The 26,585-nt window shown below is 44.1% G+C and overlaps 1 protein-coding gene across 1 annotated transcript in view; it reads right to left on the bottom strand.

Annotated features, from left to right (window-relative positions):
• Window positions 1-25,298, bottom strand: part of ADCY1 (adenylate cyclase 1) — a 173,388-nt gene extending 148,090 nt beyond the window's left edge. Inside the window, exon 1 of the mRNA XM_083578000.1 lies at window positions 25,042-25,298. Within this exon, the coding sequence (XP_083434126.1) occupies window positions 25,042-25,194 (153 nt within the window). The 5' untranslated portion in view covers window positions 25,195-25,298. The remainder of the gene's footprint in view (window positions 1-25,041) is intronic.
• Window positions 25,299-26,585: the final 1,287 nt, after the last annotated feature.

The raw sequence follows: 26,585 nt of genomic DNA, 5'->3' as shown, positions 1-26,585 counted from the left end.
GCCCCCCCTTCGAGATGGCCAATCACAAACGCCACTCGCGATGCCTCATCGGGAAAGTCGTTAAACTGCAGTTCAAGCGCATACTGCATCTCTGTCCTAAAGGCTTGGTAGTTCCTGGGGTCCCCCCCAAACTTCTGCACCATTCCTGGCATCTTTCTTGCTAGTGTAGTGCCTTTTGCCTTTTCTGCATCCTGCGCCCTCCTTTCTTCTAGCCTCGCCGTTTGCATTGCTAGCTGGAGTTCCAAAACTCTGTACCTTTCTTCCAGAGTTGGACCTTCTCCAGCTCCTGCTGCTCCTCCGGCTCCAGCTGGGTTGCTCATGATGCCTCTCTGCACAAGCTGCTTTCAGGGACTGTCCGATTGCTGTGATGGGATGGTGAGCTGCTTGTGCGTAAAATCCTGATCCCTCAGAGTTTGGCTAAGTTCCCAAACCTCTGTCTGTGATGGAGCTCCTTAAGCATGGCTCCATCAATCGCTCGTTGAATCGGACAGTGGGCGTTTACGGAACTTCTTCCAGCATAAAAGCTCCTTGACGGAAACGCGTCTTCTGGACTCTCGGCGTGACAGTTTCCGCCGAGGAGTGGGTGTGCCTACGGGAGGTCCTGAAACCTCTCCACTGTTCCCGCTTGAAGTATCTCTGAGCTCTCCCTCCGACTCACTTTCCCTTGTAACTCCACTTCTCCCCCTGCTGGTCCCCTCCTCCGCTGAGTGGTCTCTCTCACCCTCCATGAGCCCTTTCACCTCCTTCGTCTCAGATGACAGTTCCCTGACACATATCTATTAGGAATTCTAGATAAAGATGTCCCAAAAGATAAAACTAACTTATTTCTATACGCGACAACAGTGGCAAGAATTTTGATTGCTAGCTATTGGAAAGAAGACAGCATCCCAACAAAAAGAGAATGGCTGGGGAAACTTTGCGAGTACCTGGAACTAGCAAAACTGTTTGTACACACTCTATTCCTGGCATTGGATTCTGCAGCTGCTTGTGATGAAATTGCAATGTGTTAGTACACTGGTGTAAGGGGAAGGCATGTTCAGTGCTTTTAGACAGAGGAGGCTGAATCAAGCCTTTAGAATTTACTAACTGCAATTGGATGATAGTCTTTGCTTTTTAGATACATAATGCACCATAATGAATATATTTGAAGCATCTAATACCATCTCCCTTTTAAGAGGGAATTGGTCAGAAACATTACTGTGTGCTTTCTATATAATGCCAAAATAATCCTGTTATACTGAGGGCTCCAAAACAAACTGGGTTAGACTACAGTTAAATTACAGCTGTAGGAGTCTTTGGGGGTAATGTCTGTTTTCTATACAAACACTGTTTGTTTGAGATAATTACTGTTAAAAATATTAACTGTTATCATGCTAATTTGACCTATAAATATAACACTCCTGTACACTCGTTGCTCCAAAGCATACAGTTCAGCTATACTCTTGAAACAAATGGTGCTTTGAGGGCTTATCCACACTTCTTCTTTTCATCTTCATATAGGCAGCCTTCTGTGAGAGATAGTTAACTTTGTTGCATACATTTGATCTCATAGTCTTCTTATCCAACAGGTTTCTTCAGTCCCCCTGTTAAGCTAATAGATACAGAAATGCCCTGCATCATTGTCTGGTTGGTGGAGAATGTTCTTTTTGCTGTGGTGGAAACCTGGAGCATTTGGATACATGTGGGCCAAAGGTCCCTCACTAGTCTCTCATGTGTTCTTGGGTCCCTTTTGGCTTACTCTGGGCCCCTTAGATGTCTTATGCCCACTCTTAGCTCTCAGATGTCAGACATGCCTTGAGCATGTGCACACAGAGAAGCAAACTGCAGCTTTGTGGAAAGAGCAGGAGATGGAGGTTACAGCTGCCTGAATGGTTCATGCATATTGTGCTGGCATGTTACCTTTCTGAATTTTGCACACACAGCAGCAGTAGCTCCAGGGAGGGGAGGAAGGTGGCACCCAAGAAGCTGCTGAATCCATGTCCCAACTCTTGGTGCAATTAGAAACCAGCAGTGATTATTAGAGGCAAACGTTGCCCCACCTTATTGCAACCACCTCCTAAACTCTTGCACAGAGCAAGTGCTTCTGAACAACTGCCCCTCTCTCAGTCTCTCCCTTTCTTAAAGAGACTGGAGAGGGAGGGAAGAGAAGGGGGAGAGGAAGAGATGTGTGGCAGAAAAAAAGAAGTGTGAGAGGAAATGACTGCCTCTGGCTCCGCCAACAACTGAATTTTCACATGGGTCAGTGGCTCCCCAGTGGCACTGCTTCCTTTGTTGGCACCCAGGTGGGTGGGCACGGGGCACAGAGGGTTCATTGGGCCGTACTGCACCACCTGCTTGCACAGAGGGGAGACAGATGGCCAATGCAGCCCTTGGTAGGTACATCCCCCCCCCAACGCTGGCCAGATTCAGCAAGCGGAAGAGGAGTTCAACGGGGGCATGATGCAAGACAAGGCCTGACTCCAGGGCCCACAGACCCCTGGTGGCAGGCAGGGCAGGGATTCCCGCGTGGGGGCACCTGACTCATGTCCCTTCAAAACCATGTGCCCAGAGCTACGGCCCCCTGCTCCCATGTTATGCCCCTGGGCTCTCCATGCCCCGACTTAGAGGGGAGAATTTATCTGTATCCAGTCCCAATATTAAAGGGGCAAAGAAAAATAGGTTGTGAGTAGGATACAATCCGTTTTATTATCTGTGTATGTCAAATTGAATCTATACCCCAGGAAAAAGGTAGAGCATAATGCTGGAATATAATGGCGCCTGGCGCACTTCTTCCTGTGCCGATAGAAACCTTGAGCTCTCTTCCTCAGCTCTTAGCAGAGTATCGCAGAGTATTGCAGCAGCAGAAAAGGTGCCTTGTGTGTGGATAATAACTCAGTTTCTCCCGGCTCGAACAATACTAGCACTGACTGAAACACCTCAGGGTTCACCCGTATGTGAACAAAACCACGCCTCAGAATGTGAGACACACAGAACTGTTTAACCCTGTAAGTTCTGATTCTCCTCGCACATAATTCAGTGAAGGATTTTGTAATGTACCATTGTGTTAAGGTCCCCAAAGCCAGGGTGACCTTTGTTCAATGAACACATCATTCTTCTCATCAGCAATAATCACTAGCTGATTCTCACAACCATGATTTCTGCTGTGTTCTCTAAGTCTGAAGTTCTTCACTGAGAAGATCTGTGAAAGTGGAACCTTCATTACTGATTGTCCCCTGCAGTGTGCAGCCACAGAGGTATGAAGAAGGGGTTCTGTTCATCTGGGGCTATGAGGAAGCCCAACTGGTCTTTTTGAATGGATTGCCCGTCCTAGAACAAAGGTGAACCACCTTGGGCAGCCCTTCTGAAACCACGTGCCGAAGGTGGGTGGTGCCAGAGGAGCAAGTGCTTTGCAAAGTAGCCTACATCCAGCTGCATAATGTTCCTGCACATTGCTGTCACCGCCACTGCTGCCATTTCTCCATCCTCCACCCAGGCAAGACCCAGGTTCAAGCACAAAACCATACAAGAGGGCATGGAGGAGGGCAAGTAAGATTGTGGCCTGGGTAGAGTCATGATGGCTAGATAATGATTCCTGGCGAGCTCCCTTCTTCCTTGCTGCCCTAGGACACATTCCAGAACCCTCTGCATCAGGCCAGGCTTTCATAATAATCTACAAAAATGAAAATGCAACACGCTGGCTAATAACTGTTAATGAATATATAATCGGTTATGATGGCATTCAAAATATATGAATAAGCCAGTTGAAAATGGTGTATATATCATACAACACATCTCACAAAATATACAAGTAACTACAAGTTGTTACATGTATCAGAGTCAAACAGAGAATCAAACAAATCAATGAATAGCGAGGAACGCCAAGCCGTCTCTCAAAGGAAGACATCTCTCCGAAGTCTCAAAAGGACAGTATATCTGGAATAGTTCAACTGTTTCGGAATAAAGTCTTCATCGGCTAGAAATGGAATATAAGGTACTCCAAGCAATGAATGACAAGAAAACTGAGCAACCTGCATATAAGTTATACAGTAGAACAAAATATATAAAGATGTACATACCGAATAATTATCAATGAAATATTCATACTAGTGGATCAGGGCTCACTGGATAGTGTAGCTGCTGATGCTTACAACACAAATGCATAGGACATATAAAGTTGACCACAGGTTTCTCAAATAACAATTACTGAAGACAATGTAAAGAAACTTAAAGGAACAGTACGTCAATTCTGGGATCACAATGCAAAGACAACCCATAAAGTGACAGACTTAAAATATAACAGATTTGGATGGTTTTGAAATAGTATTAGAATACAACAAATTTTACATACAACAGATTTCAAATAAAACAATTGAAGTCGAGTTCTGAAATCAATCCCCCCAGATATGTGGATTTAAACAAATAGATTAAATGGGTTTCTTGTTGACGCAATAACCGTTCAAAATCTTGCCCAACCCCACGTTTCTTCTGGTTCACCCATAGTACTGTAAATAATAAATCTGTATCCGAATGGTGATGTGTAACGAAATGTTCAACCAGAGGTGCCTCCGTTATTGCATTCCTTATACAGGAACAATGTTCTCCAATGCGAACCCCGACTGCTCGTGTTGTGGAACCAATGTACAGTAAGTTACACAGACATCTGATGAGATAAACTACATCTTTAGTTTGACATGTACTAAAATGATGGATGGTGAACCTAAAGCTAGAATTTTTGTCATAAATCTCTTTAATCTGTAACGAGAAGGGGCAGGATGAACATCTGCCACATTTATAATGACCGTAAGGCTGGTATTGACAATGGAATGAGTGGGAGTCATATCAGTATGCACCAGTATGTTCTTAATAGACTTAGTCCTCCTAAGGCCGACGAGGGGAAAGTCCATAGAATGTGCCAATGTTTGTGAATGATCCTAATAATTCTATCTGCATAAGTGGTGAATTCTAACGATCCCGTGACATGCGTGTTCAACGTTGATAATGGGTTCAGGGTGAGGAGTGTTGAACGGTCCTTTAGTATGGATCTTTGTTTAGACATATTAATGACTGAACTAGGATATCCCCTAGAGCGGAGAGAATCCAAAAGAGCATCCGCACTATTAAGAAAATCATGATTAAATGAAGAGTTTCTTTTAATTCATAAAAATTGTCTATATGGTAGGTTGTCCTTAAGAAGTCTAGGATGAAAGGAAGAATAATGTAGTAAAGAGTTGCAGTCGGTGGGCTTCCGATAAGGTTTAACAGACAGATAGCCATCCTGTTTGATGACTTCAACATCTAGGAATGTGCATGAAATGGAACTATGATGTCCAGAAAAGGATAAAGAAGGGTGGATGGAATTAATTCATGCTAAGAACTGTTGCTGAAAAGAAAAAATAAATCATCTATGTATCTGTAATAAAGTAATAAAGATGAAGAATAGGGGTTGTGATGTAGAATATGAGCTTTTTCAAAAGAATTCATGAAAATATTTGCTACTGAGGGGACTAGGGGACTAAAGGAGATCCCATCACTACTCCCTGTGATTGAAAATAAAATTGATCCATAAACCGAAAATAATTATTTTCTAACACTACATTTACATTTACTGTATGTCCAGTAAATCAAGTAAGAATTCAGTAGGGGGAGAGGGGTCCAAACATGATTGCCAGAGATGACTAATGATGAACCGTGCTTCATCTAGAGGGATATTGGTATAGATGGAGGCTACATCTAAAGATGCTAATATCTTTCAGTAACTCTAGTATGCTCTATTGCAGAGATAAAATGAGCCGTATCTTGTAGGTAGGCAGGAGAGTCCCTGGCAAAAGGTTGTAAAAATTAATCTAAATATTTGGCAATGGGTTCCAGAATGAAACCGGAACCCGATACTATCAGTCTACCTGGCAGGGAGCGTACGGATTTTAGGTAAACAATAAAAAAAATGGGCGTACAAGGATAAGAAGGCAGGAGAAACTCGAAAGTGTGTTTGTCAATTACCCCTATTGAATATGCATGCTGTAATACTGTTTTTAGAATGGTAGCTATAGAACCTGTGGGATCTTTGGCCATTTGAACATAAAAAAGGGGAATCAGAAAATAATCTTGTGGCCTCTTCCACATACTGTTGTCTATTCTGGATAATAATACTCCTTTGTCTGCTGGTTTAATAATTATAGTGGTGTCATTAGAAAGGTTATTGAGACAGGTACGTTGTGACTTCGTTAGATTGTCCCTAGTTCTAGGGCCCTTCTATTCTAGCTTTTCCAAATCGCGGGTAACTAATTGCTGGAATAATGAGATAGAAGGAACTATTCCGGATATACTGTCCTTTTGAGATGTGTCAAAGAGATGTCTTCCTTTGAGAGACAGCTTGGCGTTCCTCGCTATTCATTGATTTGTTTGATTCTTTGTTTGACTCTGATACATGTAATAATTTGTAGTTACTTGTATATTTTGTGAGATGTGTTGTATGATATATACACCATTTTGAACTGGCTTATTCGTATATTTTGAATGACATCATAACTGATTATATATTCATTAACAGTTATTAGCCAGCGTGTTGTGTTTGCATTTTTGCAGATTGTTACATTTTGCAACACAGGGGTTTGTGTTTGTCCAGGCTTTCATAATAGACATGAAAGATCAGCTTAGCAAATGAGTGGAGATGAAAAGAGTACCCTGGGCAGAAAGCTTTCTAAGCACAAAAAAGCACAAAAAACCCCCAAACCCCACTGTTGTAAGTGATTAATAGGACAAATTAATTTTTCTGACTATTTTCAAACAGTTTCTCATTGTTTTGGAAGTAACATCTACCCCCTTATTGATAGACTAATATTTAAGAAGGTAAATAAATAAATAAATAATGGCCTATACAGAGAGTATACATTATTTCTTACAATGCTATTTACAAAGGAATTTTGTAAAGCGGAAATGCAATTCAGCCTGAAAGAACAAACGAAGGCTTAAAAAATCATAAACAATACTCCAGAGGAGAGGAATCAAAACCCTGACAGTATGTTGAAATGGGCTTATTGTCCTCTAAAGCAACTACTCTATTCCCAATCTAAGAATGGAAAGCTGGTGGACAACAAAAGAGGTTTAAAGACTCTCTCAAGGCAAATCTTTAAAAATGTAGTATAACCACTGACAACTGGGAAACATTGGCCTGTGAGTGCTCCAACTGGAGAACAGCCTTTACCAAAGGTGTCATGGACTTTGAAGAAGCACGAACTCAGGAAGGGAGAAATGAGCTAAGAGGAAGGCACATTTGACAAATCCTCACCATGATCAACTCCTGCCTGGAAACCTATGTCCTTACTGTGGAAGGACGTATGGATCCACAATTGGCCTCCACAGTCACTTACGGACTCACTGTTAAGACCACATTCATGGAAGACAATCTTACTTGGCTACGAGTGATCGCCAGAGAAGAAGAAGATCAATTAGCAGAGTGAAAAACATACACTTTAACCCAACCCTCAACAGTCTGAAAAACCCTTGAGTTCACATCGGTTGATACTGTGGTAAGTTAAATTAATTTGCTGTCTTTTCTGTTTCCCAAAATGATTAGCAGTAGTGCTTGTTTTTATTTGTTTGCTTCTCTCTGGTGCCTTGTCAAAGTGGAATCTGCAAAACCTCAAAGTGGAATCTGAATTGTATCTGAAGAAGTGTGCATGCACACGAAAGCTCATACCAATAACAAACTTAGTTGGTCTCTAAGGTGCTACTGGAAGGAAGTTTTTATATTTTGTTTCGACTATGGCAGACCAACATGGCTACCTACCTATAACTAGAAATATGAAAATAGCCTCTCAGCTTTAGAGGTCTTGGTCTTAGCTACAAGCTTTCCAGTAAGTCCACAACAAGCCCGTCTAGTGACTGGGAATACCTAAGAATCTGCAAAACTTGGCTACGAGTAATCACCAAAGAAGAAGATCAATTAGCAGAGTGAAAAACATACACTTTAACCCAACCCTCAAGAGTCTGAAAAACCCTTGAGTTCACATCGGTTGATACTGTGGTAAGTTAAATTAATTTGCTGTCTTTTCTGTTTCCCAAAATGATTAGCAGTAGTTCTTGTTTTTATTTGTTTGCTTCTCTCTGGTGCCTTGTCAAAGTGGAATCTGCAAAACCTCAAGTTCAGCATGGCCAGATGACTCAAACTAACTCAGCACATGAAGTACAAAGATAATACTCTACTTCAGTTAAATTTGGTAAGAGATTTTGCACTGTGTTATTTCTTGAAATATCTTCCTGGAACACTTACATGAAAATAACCTAAACAAAATGCACACGAATCTGAATTGTATCTGAAGAAGTGTGCATGCACACGAAAGCTCGTACCAATAACAAATTTAGTTGGTCTCTAAGGTGCTACTGGAAGGAAGTTTTTTTATTTCGTTTCGACTACTGCAGACCAACATGGCTACCTACCTGTAACTAGAAATATGAAAATAGCCTCTCAGCTTTAGAGGTCTTGGTCTTAGCTATAAGCTTTCCAGTAAGGCCACAACAAGCCCGTCTAGTGACTGGGAAGAGCACAACCCCATACTCAGGATCTGCCAACTAAGTGACCCTAGCGTTCAGTGAGACACTGGCAGAACAGCTATGCCACCCCATGACAAATATGCTAGATAGTAGAACATCTCAGATAATCCAACAAAATGGCTGAAATGGAGTGGAACAGTGGGTCAGATGTAGGCAGCAGAGCAGATGAGCACATTTACACTGTGTCCTTTACTCCTTCAATCCATGACCATTCTCTTAACAACTGCCACAAGGAGGAAGGATTATGGTACCTGCCCCACACTGATGACTACCCCACCTACATTGCCAAAACAAAACACCAGACATAGTGTAACCTAGCACCTAATCATAATGCACCACCATGGTATAGAAATGCCATGTAGGATGGCCATAGCTCAGATGATAAAGTATCCAATATGGTCCTACATCTGCAGGTCAGAGACACAGAGATATGACAATGTGAACTCTGGTGCACAAAAAAGGAAAACTTTATGAAAAGCAGTCTGGCCTCGCAATACATGTGGGAGCTTGAACACATTGCTAAAACATTTTCTAGAACCCTAAGGGTTAATTCAGCTTGGAACTTCCAACCCAACCCTATTCCACTCCCGTTTGGACTTCTGCAGTGCAACCAACATGGGACTGACTCTGAAAAGGGCTCAGAAACTTCAGCTGGCTCAAACAGCCCCATACTCAGGATCTGCCAACTAAGTGACCCTAGCGTTTTACTTTCTTGGGCTCCATGATCACTGCAGATGGTTACAGCAGTCATTAAATTAAAAGACGCCTGCTCCTTGGGAGAAAGGTGATGGCAAACCTAGACAGCATCTTTAAAAAGCAGAGACATCACCTTGCCAACAAAGGTCCGTATAGTTAAAGCCATGGTTTTCCCAGTAGTGATGTATGGAAGTGAGAGCTGGACCATAAAGAAGGCTGATCGCCGAAGAATTGATTCTTTTGAATTATGGTGCTGGAGGAGACTCTTGAGTGTCCCGTGGACTGCAAGAAGATCAAACGTATCCATTCTTAAGGAAATCGGCCCTGAGTGCTCATTAGAAGGACAGGTCGTGAAGCTGAGGCTCCAATGCTTTGGCCACCTCATGAGAAGAGAAGACTCCCTGGAAAAGACCCTGATGTTGGGAAAGATTGAGGGCACAAGGAGAAGGGGACGACAGAGGACGAGATGACTGGATAGTTTTCTCGAAGCTACAAACATGAGTCTGACCAAACTGCGGGAGGCAGTGGAAGACAGAAGTGCCTGGCATTGGAAATCAAGCCTCTATCGGGAGAAGCTGGCAACCCTCCCAGGCACCCGGCTTGAGTTCCGATGACCTCCCTGGCTGCATTCCCCAGCAACTCAGGCTAGGTCTCAATAGGCAACACTCCCCAGCGCGGGAAGAGCACACCCATTCTTTCCTGCTTCCCCGGCAGGGGAAAGAGATAGTCAGAAACATTTATTTACATGGTTTATTTCTGACTCTTCAGCATCACATAAAACGTGTCTGCTCACTTCAGACTCCGGCAAACAAGTGACAAAGACTTCCTGTACTTCCTGTACAAACACAAGAGGAAGGTCTCAAATTGCACTCTGAGCAAATTCCGGTGCATTGCCCTGTGAACTGACTGTCCCACTGTTTCCCACAGACAGTTCCAACATTCCCATCATGTGATGTTTTCAAGCTAGCAGTTTGCAGCTGCGTTGCATCCATATCGTAACATACTCCCCCATATGAATCAATGTGAGCTGCGAACAAAGCTTGATCCAGAGAAGAAAACAAACAGTTGTTATACATATAACAATCCCCTGTTGTTTCAGTTCCACCCTTGGAACTACCCACCACTGGTTTCCCCAGTGTAACTCTCTGGTTGTCTGACTTCCAAGGAATGAGTGCATCTGCATTACCTTGGCTAGGGAATGTAGTGTTACGCTTAGCAACTCCCTGTTGTGTCTTTGTCTCTGACTTGGACACACCTTTAACCTGTCTTGAGTTGTCAACAATAGTAACACATGCAACAGCTGAACTAGCAAACGCTTTGGAATACCTCTTGGGTGGTATGCCCTTTGTTATTCTCTCAGACCTGCGTATGACGTGCTGATCCTCTCTGCTGACTGGCTCATCCTTTGGACTCTTTGGAGAACCAGTTCCAATAGTAAACAGTGGTTCATCCTTCACTTGTGAAGGTCTAGCTATTGTGTGAGATTTCCTCTTAATGACTGTGTCAACTGAGCTCTTTCAGCTATCTGTGTCACTCTCAGTACCACTCAGTACCAGAGGAGGGCAACCAAAATGGTCAAAGGCCTGGAAACGATGCCTTATGAGGAACGGCTAAGGGAGCTGGGCATGTTTAGCCTGGAGAAGAGGAGGTTAAGGGGTGATATGATAGCCATGTTCAAATATATAAAAGGATGTCACATAGAGGAGGGAGAAAGGTTGTTTTCTGCTGCTCCAGAGAAGCGGACACGGAGCAATGGATCCAAACTACAAGAAAGAAGATTCCACCTAAACATTAGGAAGAACTTCCTGACAGTAAGAGCTGTTCGACAGTGGAATTTGCTGCCAAGGAGTGTGATGGAGTCTCCTTCTTTGGAGGTCTTTAAGCAGAGGCTTGACAACCATATGTCAGGAGTCAAAACAAAAAAATTTTTTTTCTTTCCAGTAGCACCTTAAAGACCAACTAAGTTAGTTCTTGGTATGAGCTTTTCGTGCATGCACACGAAAGCTCATACCAAGAACTAACTTAGTTGGTCTTTAAGGTGCTACTGGAAAGAAAAAAATTTTTTTTGTTTTGACTATGGCAGACCAACACGGCTACCTTTCTGTAACTGGAAATATGTCAGGAGTGCTCTGATGGTGTTTCCTGCTTGGCAGGGGGTTGGACTCGATGGCCCTTGTGGTCTCTTCCAACTCTATGATTCTATGATTCACTATAATCAGCAAAATCAGAATCATCATCTGAATTGTCCTCAGTGGGAAATGTGTGAACAATTACTCTCTCCTGTTCAGGAGCACTTTCTAGAAATTTTGTGAGAATCACCTGACCAGATTCAGACAAAATTACTCTGTAGAGACCCTTTTCGTAACTCACAAAAATGCCTCTGGCATTCTTAACTCCACCTGGAGCTTCTGTCTTTACGTGAGATCCAAAAACCTTAAAATGGGCAACAGAAGGTTTTCTATGGAATAGCCTTTCAAAAGGAGAACTTCCTAAACCTTTTGAAACCTTTCTCAACCAAGTGTAACAATAACACGATAAAGATTCAGCCCAATACTCATGTGGCAAATGTGAACTCAGCAATTGTGCCTTCATGCCATTTTGCAATTCTTTGATCACTTGTACACAAACACTTTTGTTCCATGCACCTGCAGAAACAGCAACCTTATGTTGTATCCCTTGTTTTTCCAGGAAATCCTGAAAATCCTGTAAAAGAAAAACTGGCTTTTCATCTGTGAAAAGACAATCAATGTTTGCATCGTGAACACTTTTAACCTTATCACAAAACTCTTTACACCTTGTTAAGGCTTCTTTTGGACTCTGCAATATGTATATCCACACATAATGAGAGAAATTATCCACACACACACAAGATAGTATCTTGCATTGCCTCTAGATGGTGCTGGAGGACCAATCACATCAGCATACACTCGCTGAAAAGCACTGGTTACTTTCGTTGCTTTCTGGACGTCTTTCGATACACCTGCAAGGGAAATCATGTTAGAATCACATGCAATAGCCATATTGTAATCAGATTTCTCAAATGTCAATAGATATAGTCCATCTTTCTCTCTGGCAGAAAGATACAGCTCTCCATCTTTGAAGATTTTGCAGCTTTGCTTATCATAGGACAAGACCAGTCCTTTCTTTGTGATCTGCGAAACACTCAGCAGATTGTACTTCAAATCAGGAACCAAATACACATTGTTTATTGTCAAGTTCAGACTCTCCAGGTAAACAGTTCCAAACCCGGTCGCCTGGATCTCTTGACCGTTGGCCTGCTTCACAGTGAAGCTTTGCTTCTCAAATGTAGAAAACAGTTCTCGGCACGATGTCATGTGTTGCGTCGCTCCAGTGTCAAGAACAAACGCGTTTTCGGCTGAAAATGCGGCTTTTGTGGATAGCAAAGCCTTTGCAGGTTTCACCTGGGACTTGGTATGACTTTTGCCTAATGCCTCAGGCTTTGCAGAGCTCCCTTTAGCTCCTTTCTATTGACGTGGCTTCTTACAGTTGCGCTGAAGATGCCCAGTCTGTCCATAATTGTAACAACGGACAACGTTCAATGCTACAGCCTGCTCTTCACTAGCAATAGCAGTGGGGGCGCTAGATCTCCGAGCTTCACCCCCCCCTGTCAGCGACATCTATTGCAGCAAGTCTGTCTCTCTCATTCAAAACCACGGAACAAATTCTCTCCACCGTAAGATCCGCGGCAGGTAGAGAACCCATCATGTGATGTTTTCAAGCTAGCAGTTTGCAGCTGCATTGCATCCATATCGTAACACTCTGGTCCACGGGGTCATGAAGAGTCGGACATGACTAAACGACTAAACAACAACAATAGGGAGCAGGTGACTTCCTTGCTAGAACAGCTTCACAGGCTACTGGTCTGTTTCCAGGCACAAGTCAAAGTGCCTGGAAACATTTTGTGATAAAATATTTTGTGATAAAAATTTGCATTTAAATACAAATTTCCACATGGAGCTTTTTAAAATAAATAAATCACAGATTAATGTGAAAACAAGACTCACCCACCTCTGTCAACTGGAATGTTCTTCAATCAACAACATAATCTAGACTTATTCCCTAAAGTCCTTTCCACCATCTCTAGGAACTCTGGGAACCATGAGCAATGCCACCCATAGCTTCTTGCAGTCCTGGATAATACAGAACAAAACTCCTAGAACTTTCTAGGGCATAATGAAAGCCCCACCACTAAGACCTTCCTGTAGTCATCAGCAGGACAAATCAGAAAAGAGATGGAGTAGTGAGGATCCTCAGGTGGCAGATCTTGTAGTACCATTAAAACACAATAAACACTGATTGCTTTGTATATTGTTATAATTTACCACCAGTAAGCGGTGCCATTTAGATTTTTAACACTACCAATCTAGCTATGCAGCACCCTTTCTATCAACATAGGTGTTCTTGTTCGGAGTGAGGGAATCTTGTTTCTATCCAAAATCCTCTGCTTCTTCTATAATAAAGCAAGTTCATTTTGTTCATCAGTAAGGGGAAAACAGCATATAATTTCAGACACTAACATATGCAAACTGTGTTTACTTGAGAGTTCCACTAGCACCCAAGAAAAGGAGTATCCAGGTCCTCTTGTGAATCAGGAATTGGTTAAGGTGCAGAAAGCAGAGAGAAGGAATAAATGGACAGTTCTCTGCCAATAAGCAATATTAAGACCTGTGCTTCTCAATTTGTTCATAAATGAGCTAGAGATAGGTGGCCAAGATTGCTGACAATGCTAAATTCTTCAGGGCCATTAAAACATATAGAGGTTGTGAAGAGCTCCAATAGATGTCATGATTCAGGACAGATAAAAGAATTCCTTCTTCACACAGCACATAGTTAAACTATGGAACTCACTCATGAAGGCCACCAGCTGGGGTGGCTTTAAAAGAGGCTAGTGATAATGCTAGCAATGATGGCTCTGCTCTACCTGCACAGCTAAAGGCAGCAATGCTTCTGAATACCAGTAGTTGAAAAGCAAAGGAAGGGAGGAGATTCTTGTGCTCGGATCCTACTTGCGGCTTTCCCAGAAGAGGCATCTGGTTGGCAATGGGGAGAGCAGGCACTTGACTAGATGGGCCATTGGCTTGATCCAGCAGACTCATAAAATAAAGGGCCACACCGAGAAAAGTGAACTGAGGCTTCCAAAGTGGTGGAAGAATAATATCAGTAAAGTAATTTTGTTCTTCCTCTTTCTCAGTTGGTTGAAATACGTTTCATCTCTTAAATGCATGAGTAGCCTTGATTCAAAACAGTGGGAAATCACATTGAGAACTTGAATGACAACTAGGGCAAGAGGTCAAGCCTACTAAGGCAGATGGAGGGAGAAGAGCCAGAGGGTTTATTGCCCCTGAATTTCACATTGGCTATATTGCTGTTTCATCAAAAATAAAATGGCACGAGCAGTTAAAAGAGAAGTGAGTGGGGTCTACAAATATATGCAGTAGAATATACTGAGCAAATATTTGCTTTTTCTTAGAATAGCTGTGAATTAGAAACACAATGCTCATCATTTCATGACCAAAGGAACAGTGAGTGCGGGTGGTCAGAGACTTTGTGAAAAGTAGGGAAATACCTCTAGGGTGCCACTACATCCATGCATAAAACAAAATGACAGATAATAGAATCATAGAACTGTAGAGTTGGAAGGGACCCAAAGGGTCATCTAGTCAACCCCCAGCAATGCTGGAATCTCATCTAAAGCATCCATGGCAGATGGCCATTCCACCTCTGCTTAAAAACCTCCAAGGAAGGAGGGTCCGCCACCTCACGTGGGAGTCCATTCCACTGTCAAACAGCTCTTACTGTCACTGAGGAGCTTCCTTCGATGAAATTGACAAGGCATTGGCTGGTAGTTAAGCAACTTAAATCTTGCTCTGGAACTGGCTGAGAATGTTTTCAGATTAATTACGGTGTCTGCCACATGGCTGTGGGAACAGCAGATAGATCCACTGCATCCTCAAAGAGCTGCCCGGCAGAGTTGTTCAATGTGACCTGAAGGCTGGTCATGCCTGACCAGGGGGCGAGACCTCTGGAGCATGTGGTGGCTACCTGTAATCGGCTGGCTAAACATTTTGAAGATAAAGTTGCTTGGGACTGCAATGGTGCAGATGCTGCTCCTGTGGCCATGCCAACTCAGGTGTCCAACATTTTATCAAAGCCATGGTTGAGGGATCAGTTCCAGTGAATGCAGCCTGGTTATATGTATAGGATGCATGTATAGGATGCAATGATGCATCCAGCCATCTGCTCATTAGATCCTTGCCTGCCCTGGCTTGTGAAACTGAACTGAAATGGGGTGACTGATGGGCTCAGAGGTGTGGTAGTCACAGCATTGCATGATGGTGTGCTGCTATCTGATCTGAAAGAGGCTATGATGTATCCACTTCTTTAAAAGCCCACTCTGTATCCAATGGAGTGTAATAACTATAGACTAGTTGGTGATTATATCTCAAGAAGCATCCCAATACGTAGAGAACAAACAGAAAAATCACTTTTCAAAATATATAGTTTATTTTCTAGTTGTAATAGCTCCAGCTGCAACAACAAAAACCTAAAATCTGACTAAAATAAAGATTGCTAATCTATTTAAGCCAGACCTTTATTTCTTCATGGTCAAGCTCTTAAGGTAATGTGTTCTGCAAATCTTTAGCAGAAACAATTTGTGCATAGCACCAATACACTCTCACCTAGGAACATTTCTCCTAATCCCTAGAATAGTTTTGTGTTTAATTGAAAATAATAATAAAGTGGCAAATGAACAGATAAAGGAATACACATACATTAATAATCATTAAAAGATTAATGGCCCATCTGAAGAATGAGGACAAGGGCAAGGCTGACATATAATATTGAATCGAACTTCGTTGCTGTATGTGTGAAAACCTGAGAGAAGGCTGGGTTACTTGCACATTTGAAGAACTTGTCATAGGTTCTCTTTTTATTAAATCTACCATAATTTAAAAACAAAAAAACAACAACAACACCATAGCTTGGTTGATAAAACTAACATATTATTAATCAGAAAATTACATGATTCAACTTGTCCTAAAAATTTTGGGCAACTATATTAAATGAAATTAAAATAATAAAGGGATACAAACTGCAATTAGATTAACCAATTATATAATTTTGGTGACCTAAGCCTAACAAAAGACACAAACATGATAAAATAACCTTTTAGTAATGATATGGATAACAATCTGTGCAAACTGGGAAACTAATAACCCCATTGTTGTGAAATTCACCAATATGGTCAAAACGACGGGTTGCCGGAGGCGCCAACCCGGAAGTCCAGGTACTCTCAACCATAAAAGGATCTTCCTTCCTGCACTCCTGACCATAAAAGGATCTTCCTCTTCCTACTCTTATCTGGGAGAATAGGTCATCATCTGCGGGAACACACTCTGACGTTTTTCCCGGGCATTGGTCTTGCGCGTATTTTGTGGTCAGCACATAAGATAAAGTTCTGACGTGTCTTCTCTCTGTTCTGTTCTACTACTGGTACAGTGAAGGCCATAGTTGCCGTCACAACTGATAAATGAGAGGGCTCTGAGCACTTGTCTATACAGCCGGACTTTTGTTTATGCATTGAGCTCAGAGCTTAAGTTAATGGATTTTAGCTAAGGAAAAATAGGGATTTTGGTTCAGTTTCAAACTGCCTGCACAGTCAGTTTTGGGTTTTGGAAACCCATTCCTTCAAAAACTGTATTGTTCAGACAGGCCTTTTGAACTTCAGATTCTTTGCCATCCAGCTTTTACTGATGTATTTGATGTCCCTATTGATTTTTGTTGTAGTATTGTGTTTTAAGGCTGTATTCCACCTTGCAATATTTTATATGAAAGTGGGGTTTCGAAATATTTAAATAAATAAAATACATACAATTAAAAAATATTAATAGCATGAGTAAAAACAAACATTCTTGAGCAAAACTTGCTCTGTTTCTAAAAGCAGGACACATATGAGTTGATTAATGTAGCTGATAAAACACAGAAGTCTTACACAGACATTTGCAAGATGTGGAAAACTTACATTAAAGCAAGTACAGATTTCTGTCATTTTAAATATCACACCCAAGTCATGTGAAACAAAATGGATTAAATTAGATTTTAACATGAATTGATCAGATCAAACACTATCTTAGAATCCTAGACAGGTCTTGCATCCTCCACTGTTACATATGCTGTATGTCACTTCTCTACTGAAAGCAGATTTCATGTCCATTAAAGGTGAAACTTCCATATCCTACAAATTCAGACACCACTTCACCTGTTTAGGACTACAAGCTCAACATCAGAATGCAATACGATTCTAAATAGAAAAAACAGGCTATACTCCTTTCAGAATTGGTATACATGTTATGGTAGACATATAGATTAGGTATGGGGAATACTTTCAGTATACTAGTCCATTTACCTGGCAGGAAAATATTGTTAATCTGTCTAGCATTTGATTGCACTCAAATATTGTGTGCCAAGGCCCCATGACCCACTCTTACCTAGTGATTAATAAACACATGGACACAAGTATGTAGGTTTATGGGTTCAAATAGGCCACAATTTTATTGGTTACAGATGTGAGCGGTTTGGTTTAGGCTAGGTCAGGCTACATCACGACTCCCACCCATCTGCAGGGAGTGAATTTAAGGTTAAACCACCAATAGGGTGGGCCTTATGGCTTACATCAAATAGGGGCAGCCCGAGGGATCCCCGTTGGGGTCGTGGCATGGCCCTAGCTCACGTCCGGGCATCAGACAGGATGCACACCCCCAGATCCCTTTAACAGGATACCCTTACTGAGGAGAGGTAGACGCAGGCTACAACTTTGCTCCAACCAAACAAAGGCTTACCCAATGTCTAACCACACAAAGTTGTGACGATTGCTACCAGGTACGTGAAAACCAAATGGTTGGCGCCAATTTGCCAAGTGGAAAAAATTCCTACCTGGTCCCAACAATTTGGCAGCTGAAATTTGTCCACAGCAAGGTCGTGTCAGAGCAAAGCATGAAGAAAGACCAAGTGGATTGGGAGATCCAGCAAAAAGGTGAGAGGAGGGGGCCCCGGCAGCACCGCAGTTAAATTTCCTGTGGCCACTCCCCCTACCGGTGCTGATTGGCCAGCGGGGCCACACTGGGCATGGTACTGCCCAGCTCTGGTGATGGACAGGGATGGCACGGGGGTGGCGTCAACTCCCCACCCCCATGCCGGATCACTGCAGGGGGCCAGATGCCTGGCTGCAACACCACCCACTGAAAAAAGTGAGTGGACTTGTCAAATATGCCTTGAAGCCAAGAATGCCCATGTGTAGGTAATATTTTTTTTTTTTTTACTGCCTCATATTGTCAAACTCTAGTAAATGTTTCTTCTCTCCTGGTTTGCTGTTGTCTGGAAGCACACAAAACCTTTTTTTGGGGGGGTCTATTAAATGTGCTATGTGTGCGTTAGTGGTTAAATTTCTTTTTTTATATAAAAAATCATAGTGGTGTGAACTATCCAAAGGACTCAAGAATAAAAGCCTAGACTAACTGTTCAATGTCTTGAATATTATTAATATACATTTATATTCACATAACACTTTAAGACTGAAATAGTTGATCACAATAGTGTAAAATTTCATATCATTGTCTCATAATAGTTAACTAAATTAAGCTTAAATCTTAAAAAAGTAAAAAAATATATACAGTTCTTCTAAACTAACAGGAATAATTACGTGCCAACATCTGACTACTGCCTGGTCAAAAAATCAAGTGTTTTTGACCAGTTTAATTACCAATGTGAACTACATGATCCACAGATTCCCTTCAATTCTGCAATTCTTTTCAGAAAGAAAATTATTTCAGCCACAGGGCAGAACTGCTAACTCATATATTCCAAAGCCCTATACAGAGTCAAGCTGCCACTGAGGAGGAAATCAAATCACAAGTCAGGAAATAGCCATTATCACTGAATAACTATACAGTTCAAGCAGCTGAATGAAAATTAACAGATATTTTGAAAAGGATTCTAAACATAAATAAGCAATCAGTGACATTTTGGGGGGAAAGCAAAAGTGAATTTGGAAAACTCAGCAGTAGTTGGGATTTCATTCATTAGAACAAGATTTCATTCTTTCTTTCATGGGCAACAACAAAAACTTAACAGTCATCCCACTCATGCTCAGAGGAGTAAAGGATAGTCACACATTTTTGCACAGCATGAAAGACATATGAAAACAACAAAATAAAAGCCTTGTGGTGTTGTGCTGATAGGTGTGAGAGATTCAGTGATTATATAGTCACCTATTATACTGGATGCAAATTGGAGTACCAATTCAAAACCATATATGTGATTATAGCATTAGATTTAAATTACTGTCAGCTACCTGAAGCAATGCCTTCAACAACATTTTGCCATTGACATCCTGAACCATGGTCTCAGCCTGCAATTGAACTCTTCTTGTAACACAGTTGGGGGAAATGCTAATCATGTGACAACACAAAATGTATTCCATCATAGATTATCCTTGCTGAGAGTGTGTTAACTAGGAAACAATGCAAATCAACATTTCCTTTAATTTTAACAGGCTCTAAAAGCTGCGAATTCATCATGCGAAAGGCTGGGCTGGATGAATCCCTAGCCGGAATTAAGATTGCTGGAAGAAATATCAACAACCTCAGATATGCAGATGACACAACCTTGATGGCAGAAAGTGAGGAGGAATTAAAGAACCTTTTATTGAGGGTAAAAGAGGAGAGCGCAAAATATGGTCTGAAGCTCAACATCAAAAAAACGAAGATCATGGCCACTGGTCCCATCACCTCCTGGCAAATAGAAGGAGAAGAAATGGAGGCAGTGAGAGATTTTACTTTCTTGGGCTCCATGATCACTGCAGATGGTGACAGCAGCCACGAAATTAAGAGACGCCTGCTTCTTGGGAGGAAAGCAATGACCAACCTAGACAGCATCTTAAAAAGTAGAGACATCACCTTGCCAACAAAGGTCCGTATAGTAAAAGCTATGGTTTTCCCAGTAGTGATGTATGGAAGTGAGAGCTGGACCATAAAGAAGGCTGATCGTCGAAGAATTGATGCTTTTGAATTATGGTGCTGGAGGAGACTCTTGAGAGTCCCATGGACTGCAAGAAGATCAAACCTATCCATTCTTAAGGAAATCAGCCCTGAGTGCTCACTGGAAGGACAGATCGTGAAGCTGAGGCTCCAATACTTTGGCCACCTCATGAGAAGAGAAGACTCCCTGGAAAAGACCCTGATGTTGGGAAAGATGGAGGGCACAAGGAGAAGGGGACGACAGAGGACGAGATGGTTGGATAGTGTCTTCGAAGCTACAAACATGAGTCTGACCAAACTGCGGGAGGCAGTGGTAGACAGAAGTGCCTGGCGTGCTCTGGTCCATGGGGTCACGAAGAGTCGGACACGACTAAACGACTAAACAACAACAAAAAGCTGCCACCTCAATCACTTAATAGGTTATCACATTTTCATCTTGTGACAGGTACCATATATTTTTTATTTAGTGCTGTCAACAAAAAGCAAGCACCAGAAGCAGAGTTGGATATACAGTCAAATACAAAAGAATTGACTATTACTGTACAATGTCATATCAAAAAATACATATATCTGTTCAATGTGATATGGCAGACACCTACATTTTGCTACATTCCTGATTTAAGTTTCTGGAATGCTATTCATCTAGAAATTTGATCCTCTATGGTAGAGAGAATCTTTAAAGAATTCAAAAGCTGTTTCTTTAGTACAGAACAGTGCAGTCACCCATCTCCCCACAGTGCAGTCACCCATCTCTCCTGATCTCACAACTGCCAAGAGAATCTCTCAATGACACAAAATACCCCTGCCTACTGCTTTGCCCTCCAGCCACATCTTTGATTGATATTTACCCGCCATCCTGTTGGTTTGCTCTAAAGTTTGTCTCTATAAATATCTAAATTCCCTTCAAAGCCACATTTAATGCAATCAGTGACCCAAGTAAATGCTATTAGGGCATGGATATCTGCTGACTGATCCACATGTTTCCAGGTTGTATGTACAGGTTCTTTATAACAATGTAAATTATCATTGCAAACAGTGTCGGCTCCAGTGTTAAGCAATGTCAGGCATTTGCCAGTGCTGTAAGAGCATCAAGGGACCCACCTCACCAGCAGAGATGCCACTCTCACTTTACACAGAACCTCAAAGAAGGCCAGATACAGGAGGATTCTCTATCTACATGTTCATGCCCTATGTCTTCCAGGTCAAGGGAAACCTCAAAATCATGAAAGCTACACCAAAATACATTTAACTCATACAGCTCTTTATTTAATCAGGGATTATATTTGGATAACCTTGCCCTGTTTTGGATGCTAAATGGGACATAGACCCATTAAAACTTCCTTTTAGATGCCTCTCTGGGCTTTCGGATCACATGTCAGGAAGCAAAATAAGCTATTTTGTTCCTTTAAAGCAATTCTTCAAAGTTATATTCTGTTTTGTAATTCTCACTTAAAATGGGTTATTTTCTTGGTCAGAAAATGATGGCTTCAGTTACTGAGCTGGTACACAAGAGTGCAGTCCCCCATATAACAACAGAGGTAACTGAAAACAGAATGGGAAGACAGTTAGGACTGATGAAATGGTTCCAACCTGACATAGATGACCTTGCTTTTGATTAACTCAAATATGAATAATTTTTGCTTTTCTATATAGTACATGTGGAAGACTCCTTATTTCAAGGCACCCAATCAGCTACCTTCAACTGGTTTGTGCCAATTGTTTCCTGTCTAATGTTTTCAGAGGAAATTACCATTCCAGAAACCCTCTCCCTTTCATAATGTGAGTAAGTGCAATATTTATACCTTGAGTAATTCATAAAAATGTTTACATCTTGCTTTCAAAACATTATAGGAAACACTAGTTTCCAGTAATAACTTTTAGCCCCAATGCAGAATATGTACACTCAAAAGTAAGTTAAAGGTAAAGGTAAAGGGACCCCTGACCATTAGGTCCAGTCATGGCCGACTCTGGGGTTGCGGCGCTCATCTCACTTTATTGGCCGAGGGAGCCGGCATACAGCTTCCGGGTCATGTGGCCAGCATAACTAAGCCGCTTCTGGCAAACCAGAGCAGCGCACTGGAAACACCGTTTACCTTCCCGTCGGAGCAGTACCTATTTATCTACTTGCACTTTGATGTGCTTTTGAACTGCTAGGTTGGCAGGAGCAGGGACCGAGCAACGGGAGCTCACCCTGTTGCAGGGATTCGAACCGCCGACCTTCTGATCGGGAAGTCCTAGGCTCTGTGGTTTAACCCACAGCACCACCCGCATCCCTTAGAAGTAAGTTACATTGATCGAAATAGGATTTACTTCCAAGTAAGTTTGATAGTTTGAAGCCTAAACACTTACTAGGGAGTTCCATTTATCTCCTGAATAAGCTGAACAAAAGACAACCATGCAGACAAGAGAGTTGGAAAACTTTTAAGCAAGATAATATTTATATCCACAGGAAACGGTAGAGAAATTTTGCTGCTTTGTTCATTTTTTTTAAAGAGAGCAGATGCAATTCAAGGCTGTGCACTCACACCTAGGTGTGGAGGAGAAATCTGAAACAGTTCACATTTAAAGAGGAACCCATCCAACCACATTTTGGAAACAACAGGCAATCAAAACACAGCCATCCGTTGACATTTATATTAGGAGACAGCGGCAGGCAAAAATGTAGATTTGACAAAACGATATTCAAAAATGTGTTTATTATGAGAAATGCACACTAAAATGCTGGCAAATTTTCATGAGGCTCAGAAATGAATTTAAGATTGGAAAAATCAGCAACCAGCATGTGAGCTCCTGCCTGTTCTTATTCTAACAAGCTTTTGAGAACTGACAGCTTTTAATGAAAGGCTGGCTGCTGTGCTGTTTTTATGGTAATTGTCTGCATGTTTTAAAAAGATATTCTATTTTTATATATAGCATTTATTCTATAAATGCTTATTTTTTAAAAAAAATATTGTTCTCCTTAACCCCCCCCCAATGTTTTTAGCTGTTCCAATTTTATATGTAAGCTGCCTTGAGCCCCTTTCAATGAAAAATGTAGGGTATAAATAAATATATAAAAATATCAGAAGAAACCAAGAGAACACAGATTCCTCCATCTCCACCCACATGACTTGAAAAGCATATATTGCTTGGACTCCCTTTGGGCACAAAATGTTGTGGGATTTCATAAATATGTAAATTTTATTGTATAACTTAACTGAAAATGGGCTGCTGGCACACGCTTTGGCACAGATGATGATGCTTTCACAGAAATCTATTCTTTGAAGTTCAACTGTTCACATATTTTCCTTTTTTCTCTGAACCTCTCAGTCGTGCACTTAAAAATAGACTACCAGATAATCTGGGTAAATCATAAAGCTCAGCTTATCCCTCCCTCCATGCTTCCCTCCCTCCCTCCAAACACACAATTTATTTGGTCCACCAGCTCAGTAGCAGTGAGCCAGGAGTAATCTTGTAAGCTGGCTACATGCGTCTCCTTATGTATTTGGTGTGAGCACATATATGTGATCCGTGAGCATGTGTCCGAAATTCAGAAAGATTCAACCACAATAACCAACCAGTATAACTTCACCTCTTTCACTGTGGGTTATGTTTGTGTGTCATGACAGTCTTAGTCAGCCAGAGAAAATAGAATCAGAAAGCACCATGGAAGGAAAAGGCTGTTTTGTTTTCACCTATATTATTATTCTCAAAATTAGATTCACCCAAGCCAGCAGCTACTCATCTGTGAACTGCCAAAACAACAGACAAGCAAACCATCTTCCACCTGCCTCCTCTCTCTTCCCACCAGCTCTCTTCTCTCCTTTCCAGCTCAAGTCCCTTAGGCTGTGGACACCTGAGGAAACCCTGCAGAGCCATAAATAGCGACGGGGGGGGGGGGGGCTTTGCAACAGCACATTCCTGAAGATGCAGCTCTGCCACAGGATTAATGGGCGAGAGAGGGAGCCTGTGAGGGGCGGCGAAGAGAGGGGGGCGCAAGCAGCTGCTATGGGGAAGCAGGGGGCCTGAATGAGAGGGTTTCCGAAAACATCCGCTTGCCTATGGAATTAGAGATGGGAAGAAAAGGGGCTCCATCAAAATATCTTCTACACGATTTCCTTCACTTCACAGAAAAGAACCTTTCCACCCCTGTCCAGCCTCATTCGCTGTCAGCCTTCCGCTGTCCGTGTTTATCCCATTTATCCTACGGGTATCACTCTGCTATCTCGTTAAAAACTTGGCGATATATGCGGGGTGGATCAATATACAGTATCCTCCTCTCTCTGCACATTATACGGCGTCCGTATCATCTTGGGCGCAGATAAGCCGTTTTCAGCAGTTCCAAAAACAACAAACACTTAATAACGTGATCGTAATCCACACACATTTCAAGCACCCTGTCCTTCCACAAAAGCAGCCATGTGCTGCCAGACATTCATTCTCTTTCTCCTTCACCCACCCACTTACTTCAGCGCCCCCATTTCCCACTGTATCAGCTATAGGCAGAAAACACCCAAGCCCAGTTTGCAGACCCTCTGGGCATCTTCGAGCGAGCAGCATCCCCGACACCCCGGGCAGCCCGCCATCTCATGCCAGCCCCGGCTCTATCCTGCAGGGCCGTCGGTTCCCTTTTCCAGCGCTGGGCCTGAACGGAACTTCCTCGGGAGCCCGAGGGACTCCGAGCATTCGGGGCGGCCCTTGCGACGGAGCGCAGCCCGGCCGGGCCCCGCCGGTCCTCGGTCCCCGCCTGCCCGCCCGCCCGCCCGCCGGGCGCACTCACCGTCCTCCAGAGAGGCTGCCTCTTGGCGCTGGCCGAAGTGAGGGCGACGATGAGGTGCGAGGCGGCCACGACGACGCCGAAGACGATGGCCAGGAGGGTGCGGACGGGCAGCAGCGCGTACGAGATGAAGGTGACCAGCAGCAGCTGCCACATGCCCTGCTCGGGGGCGCTGGACGGCTCGGCGCCGTGCGCGCCCAGCGAGAAGGGGCAGCAGAGGAAGGCGAAGGTGAAGCTGAAGAGCAAGGTGAGCTTGACGATCTGCTGCAGCTGCGTGACCTGCAGGTACTTGACGTTGGTGACGATGAAGAGCGAGAGGAAGATGATGCAGTGCACCGGGTGCGAGCCCTTCGAGATGGTGAGTCCGGGCGCCGACAGCAGCTCCAGCAGCGCCAGGCTGCCCGTCAGCGCGATGAGCACGGCCAGCGCCTTCAGCGTCGAGGTCTGCTCCAGCTTCAGGTTGTAGTTCTGGAAGAGCGACTCCAGCTCCTTGCACGCGAACTGGTCCTCGCACGCCGACGCGCCGTCCAGCAGCGCCGCCGCCGCCGCCGCCGCCGCCGGAGCCCCTCCGACGGCCGCCGCTCCCGGGGCGCCGCCGCCGCTCTGGCCGCCCGCCGCCGCTGGCGCCGGCCCGGGAGGAGAGGAGGCTGCGGAGCAGCGGCGGCAGCAGCAGCAGCAGGAGCCGCAGCGGCGGAGGCACTTCTTCTTGCTCGCCTTCCTGGCTTTCTGAAACGGCAGGTCCTCCATGGCCAGGCCATTCATAAACCCGGCGGGGAAGAGAAGCGAGGCTCTGGGGCCGCCGCCTCGGCCGCCGCCGCCGCCGCCGCCGCTCCCGCTCTGCTCATGGAAGAGGCGGGGCGGGGCGGGCGGCAGCCTTTCGCCGAACGCGGGAAAGCGGCGGCGGCGAGGAAGCCCCTCCGAGCCGCGCTGCGGGAGGCGCCGAGGGCGAGGGATCCCGCGCCGGACGCCTCTTGTGCGACTAGCGGCGTTGGCGCTGCGCGCGCGAACGGCCGCCCGCGCGGAAAATCCTCTGGGCGGGCGCGGATGTCCGGCCGCCTGCCAAGCGCGCCGCCCGCAGGGTGGGCAGCATGGGGAAGGCGGCCGAGAGCGAGGCGCGGCGGCGGGGAGCGGAGGGCGGACTGGCCAGGGGATTCCCCGCCGGGCGCGACGCGCCAAGGAGGCGAGGCGGGCAGGTGATCCCGGCTACGTCCACCAGCCTCTCGGCGCGGGGCCCGGCCTGCGCCTGCGCGCTGCCGCCGCCGCCGCCGCCGGAGGAGCCCGACGCGTCTCCCGCACGGAGCGGATTGGCGCGCGCGCCGCGTGGTCGCCGAGCCGCGGGCTCCTCTGCGCGCCTGTCCGCGCCCCGCCGCGCGTCCACGGCCGTCTCCAGCTCCCGGGAAAGGGCTGCGCGCTCCAAGTACGAGCGGGAGGCCAGCGGGTGCCCGCCTCCCGCGCAAGCGAGAAGCACGGGCTGAGCCGGGAGAAGCCAGCTAGCGGGACGGGACGGGGCGGCCTGGCTCACTCTCCGCCTCATTCCGCTCCCGCCT

Source organism: Podarcis filfolensis, assembly GCF_964270895.1.
Source record: "Podarcis filfolensis genome assembly, chromosome: 12".
NCBI lineage: Eukaryota > Metazoa > Chordata > Lepidosauria > Squamata > Lacertidae > Podarcis > Podarcis filfolensis.
The sequence above is the reverse complement of the archived record's forward strand: the minus strand, read 5'-3'. Positions and strand labels throughout refer to the sequence as shown.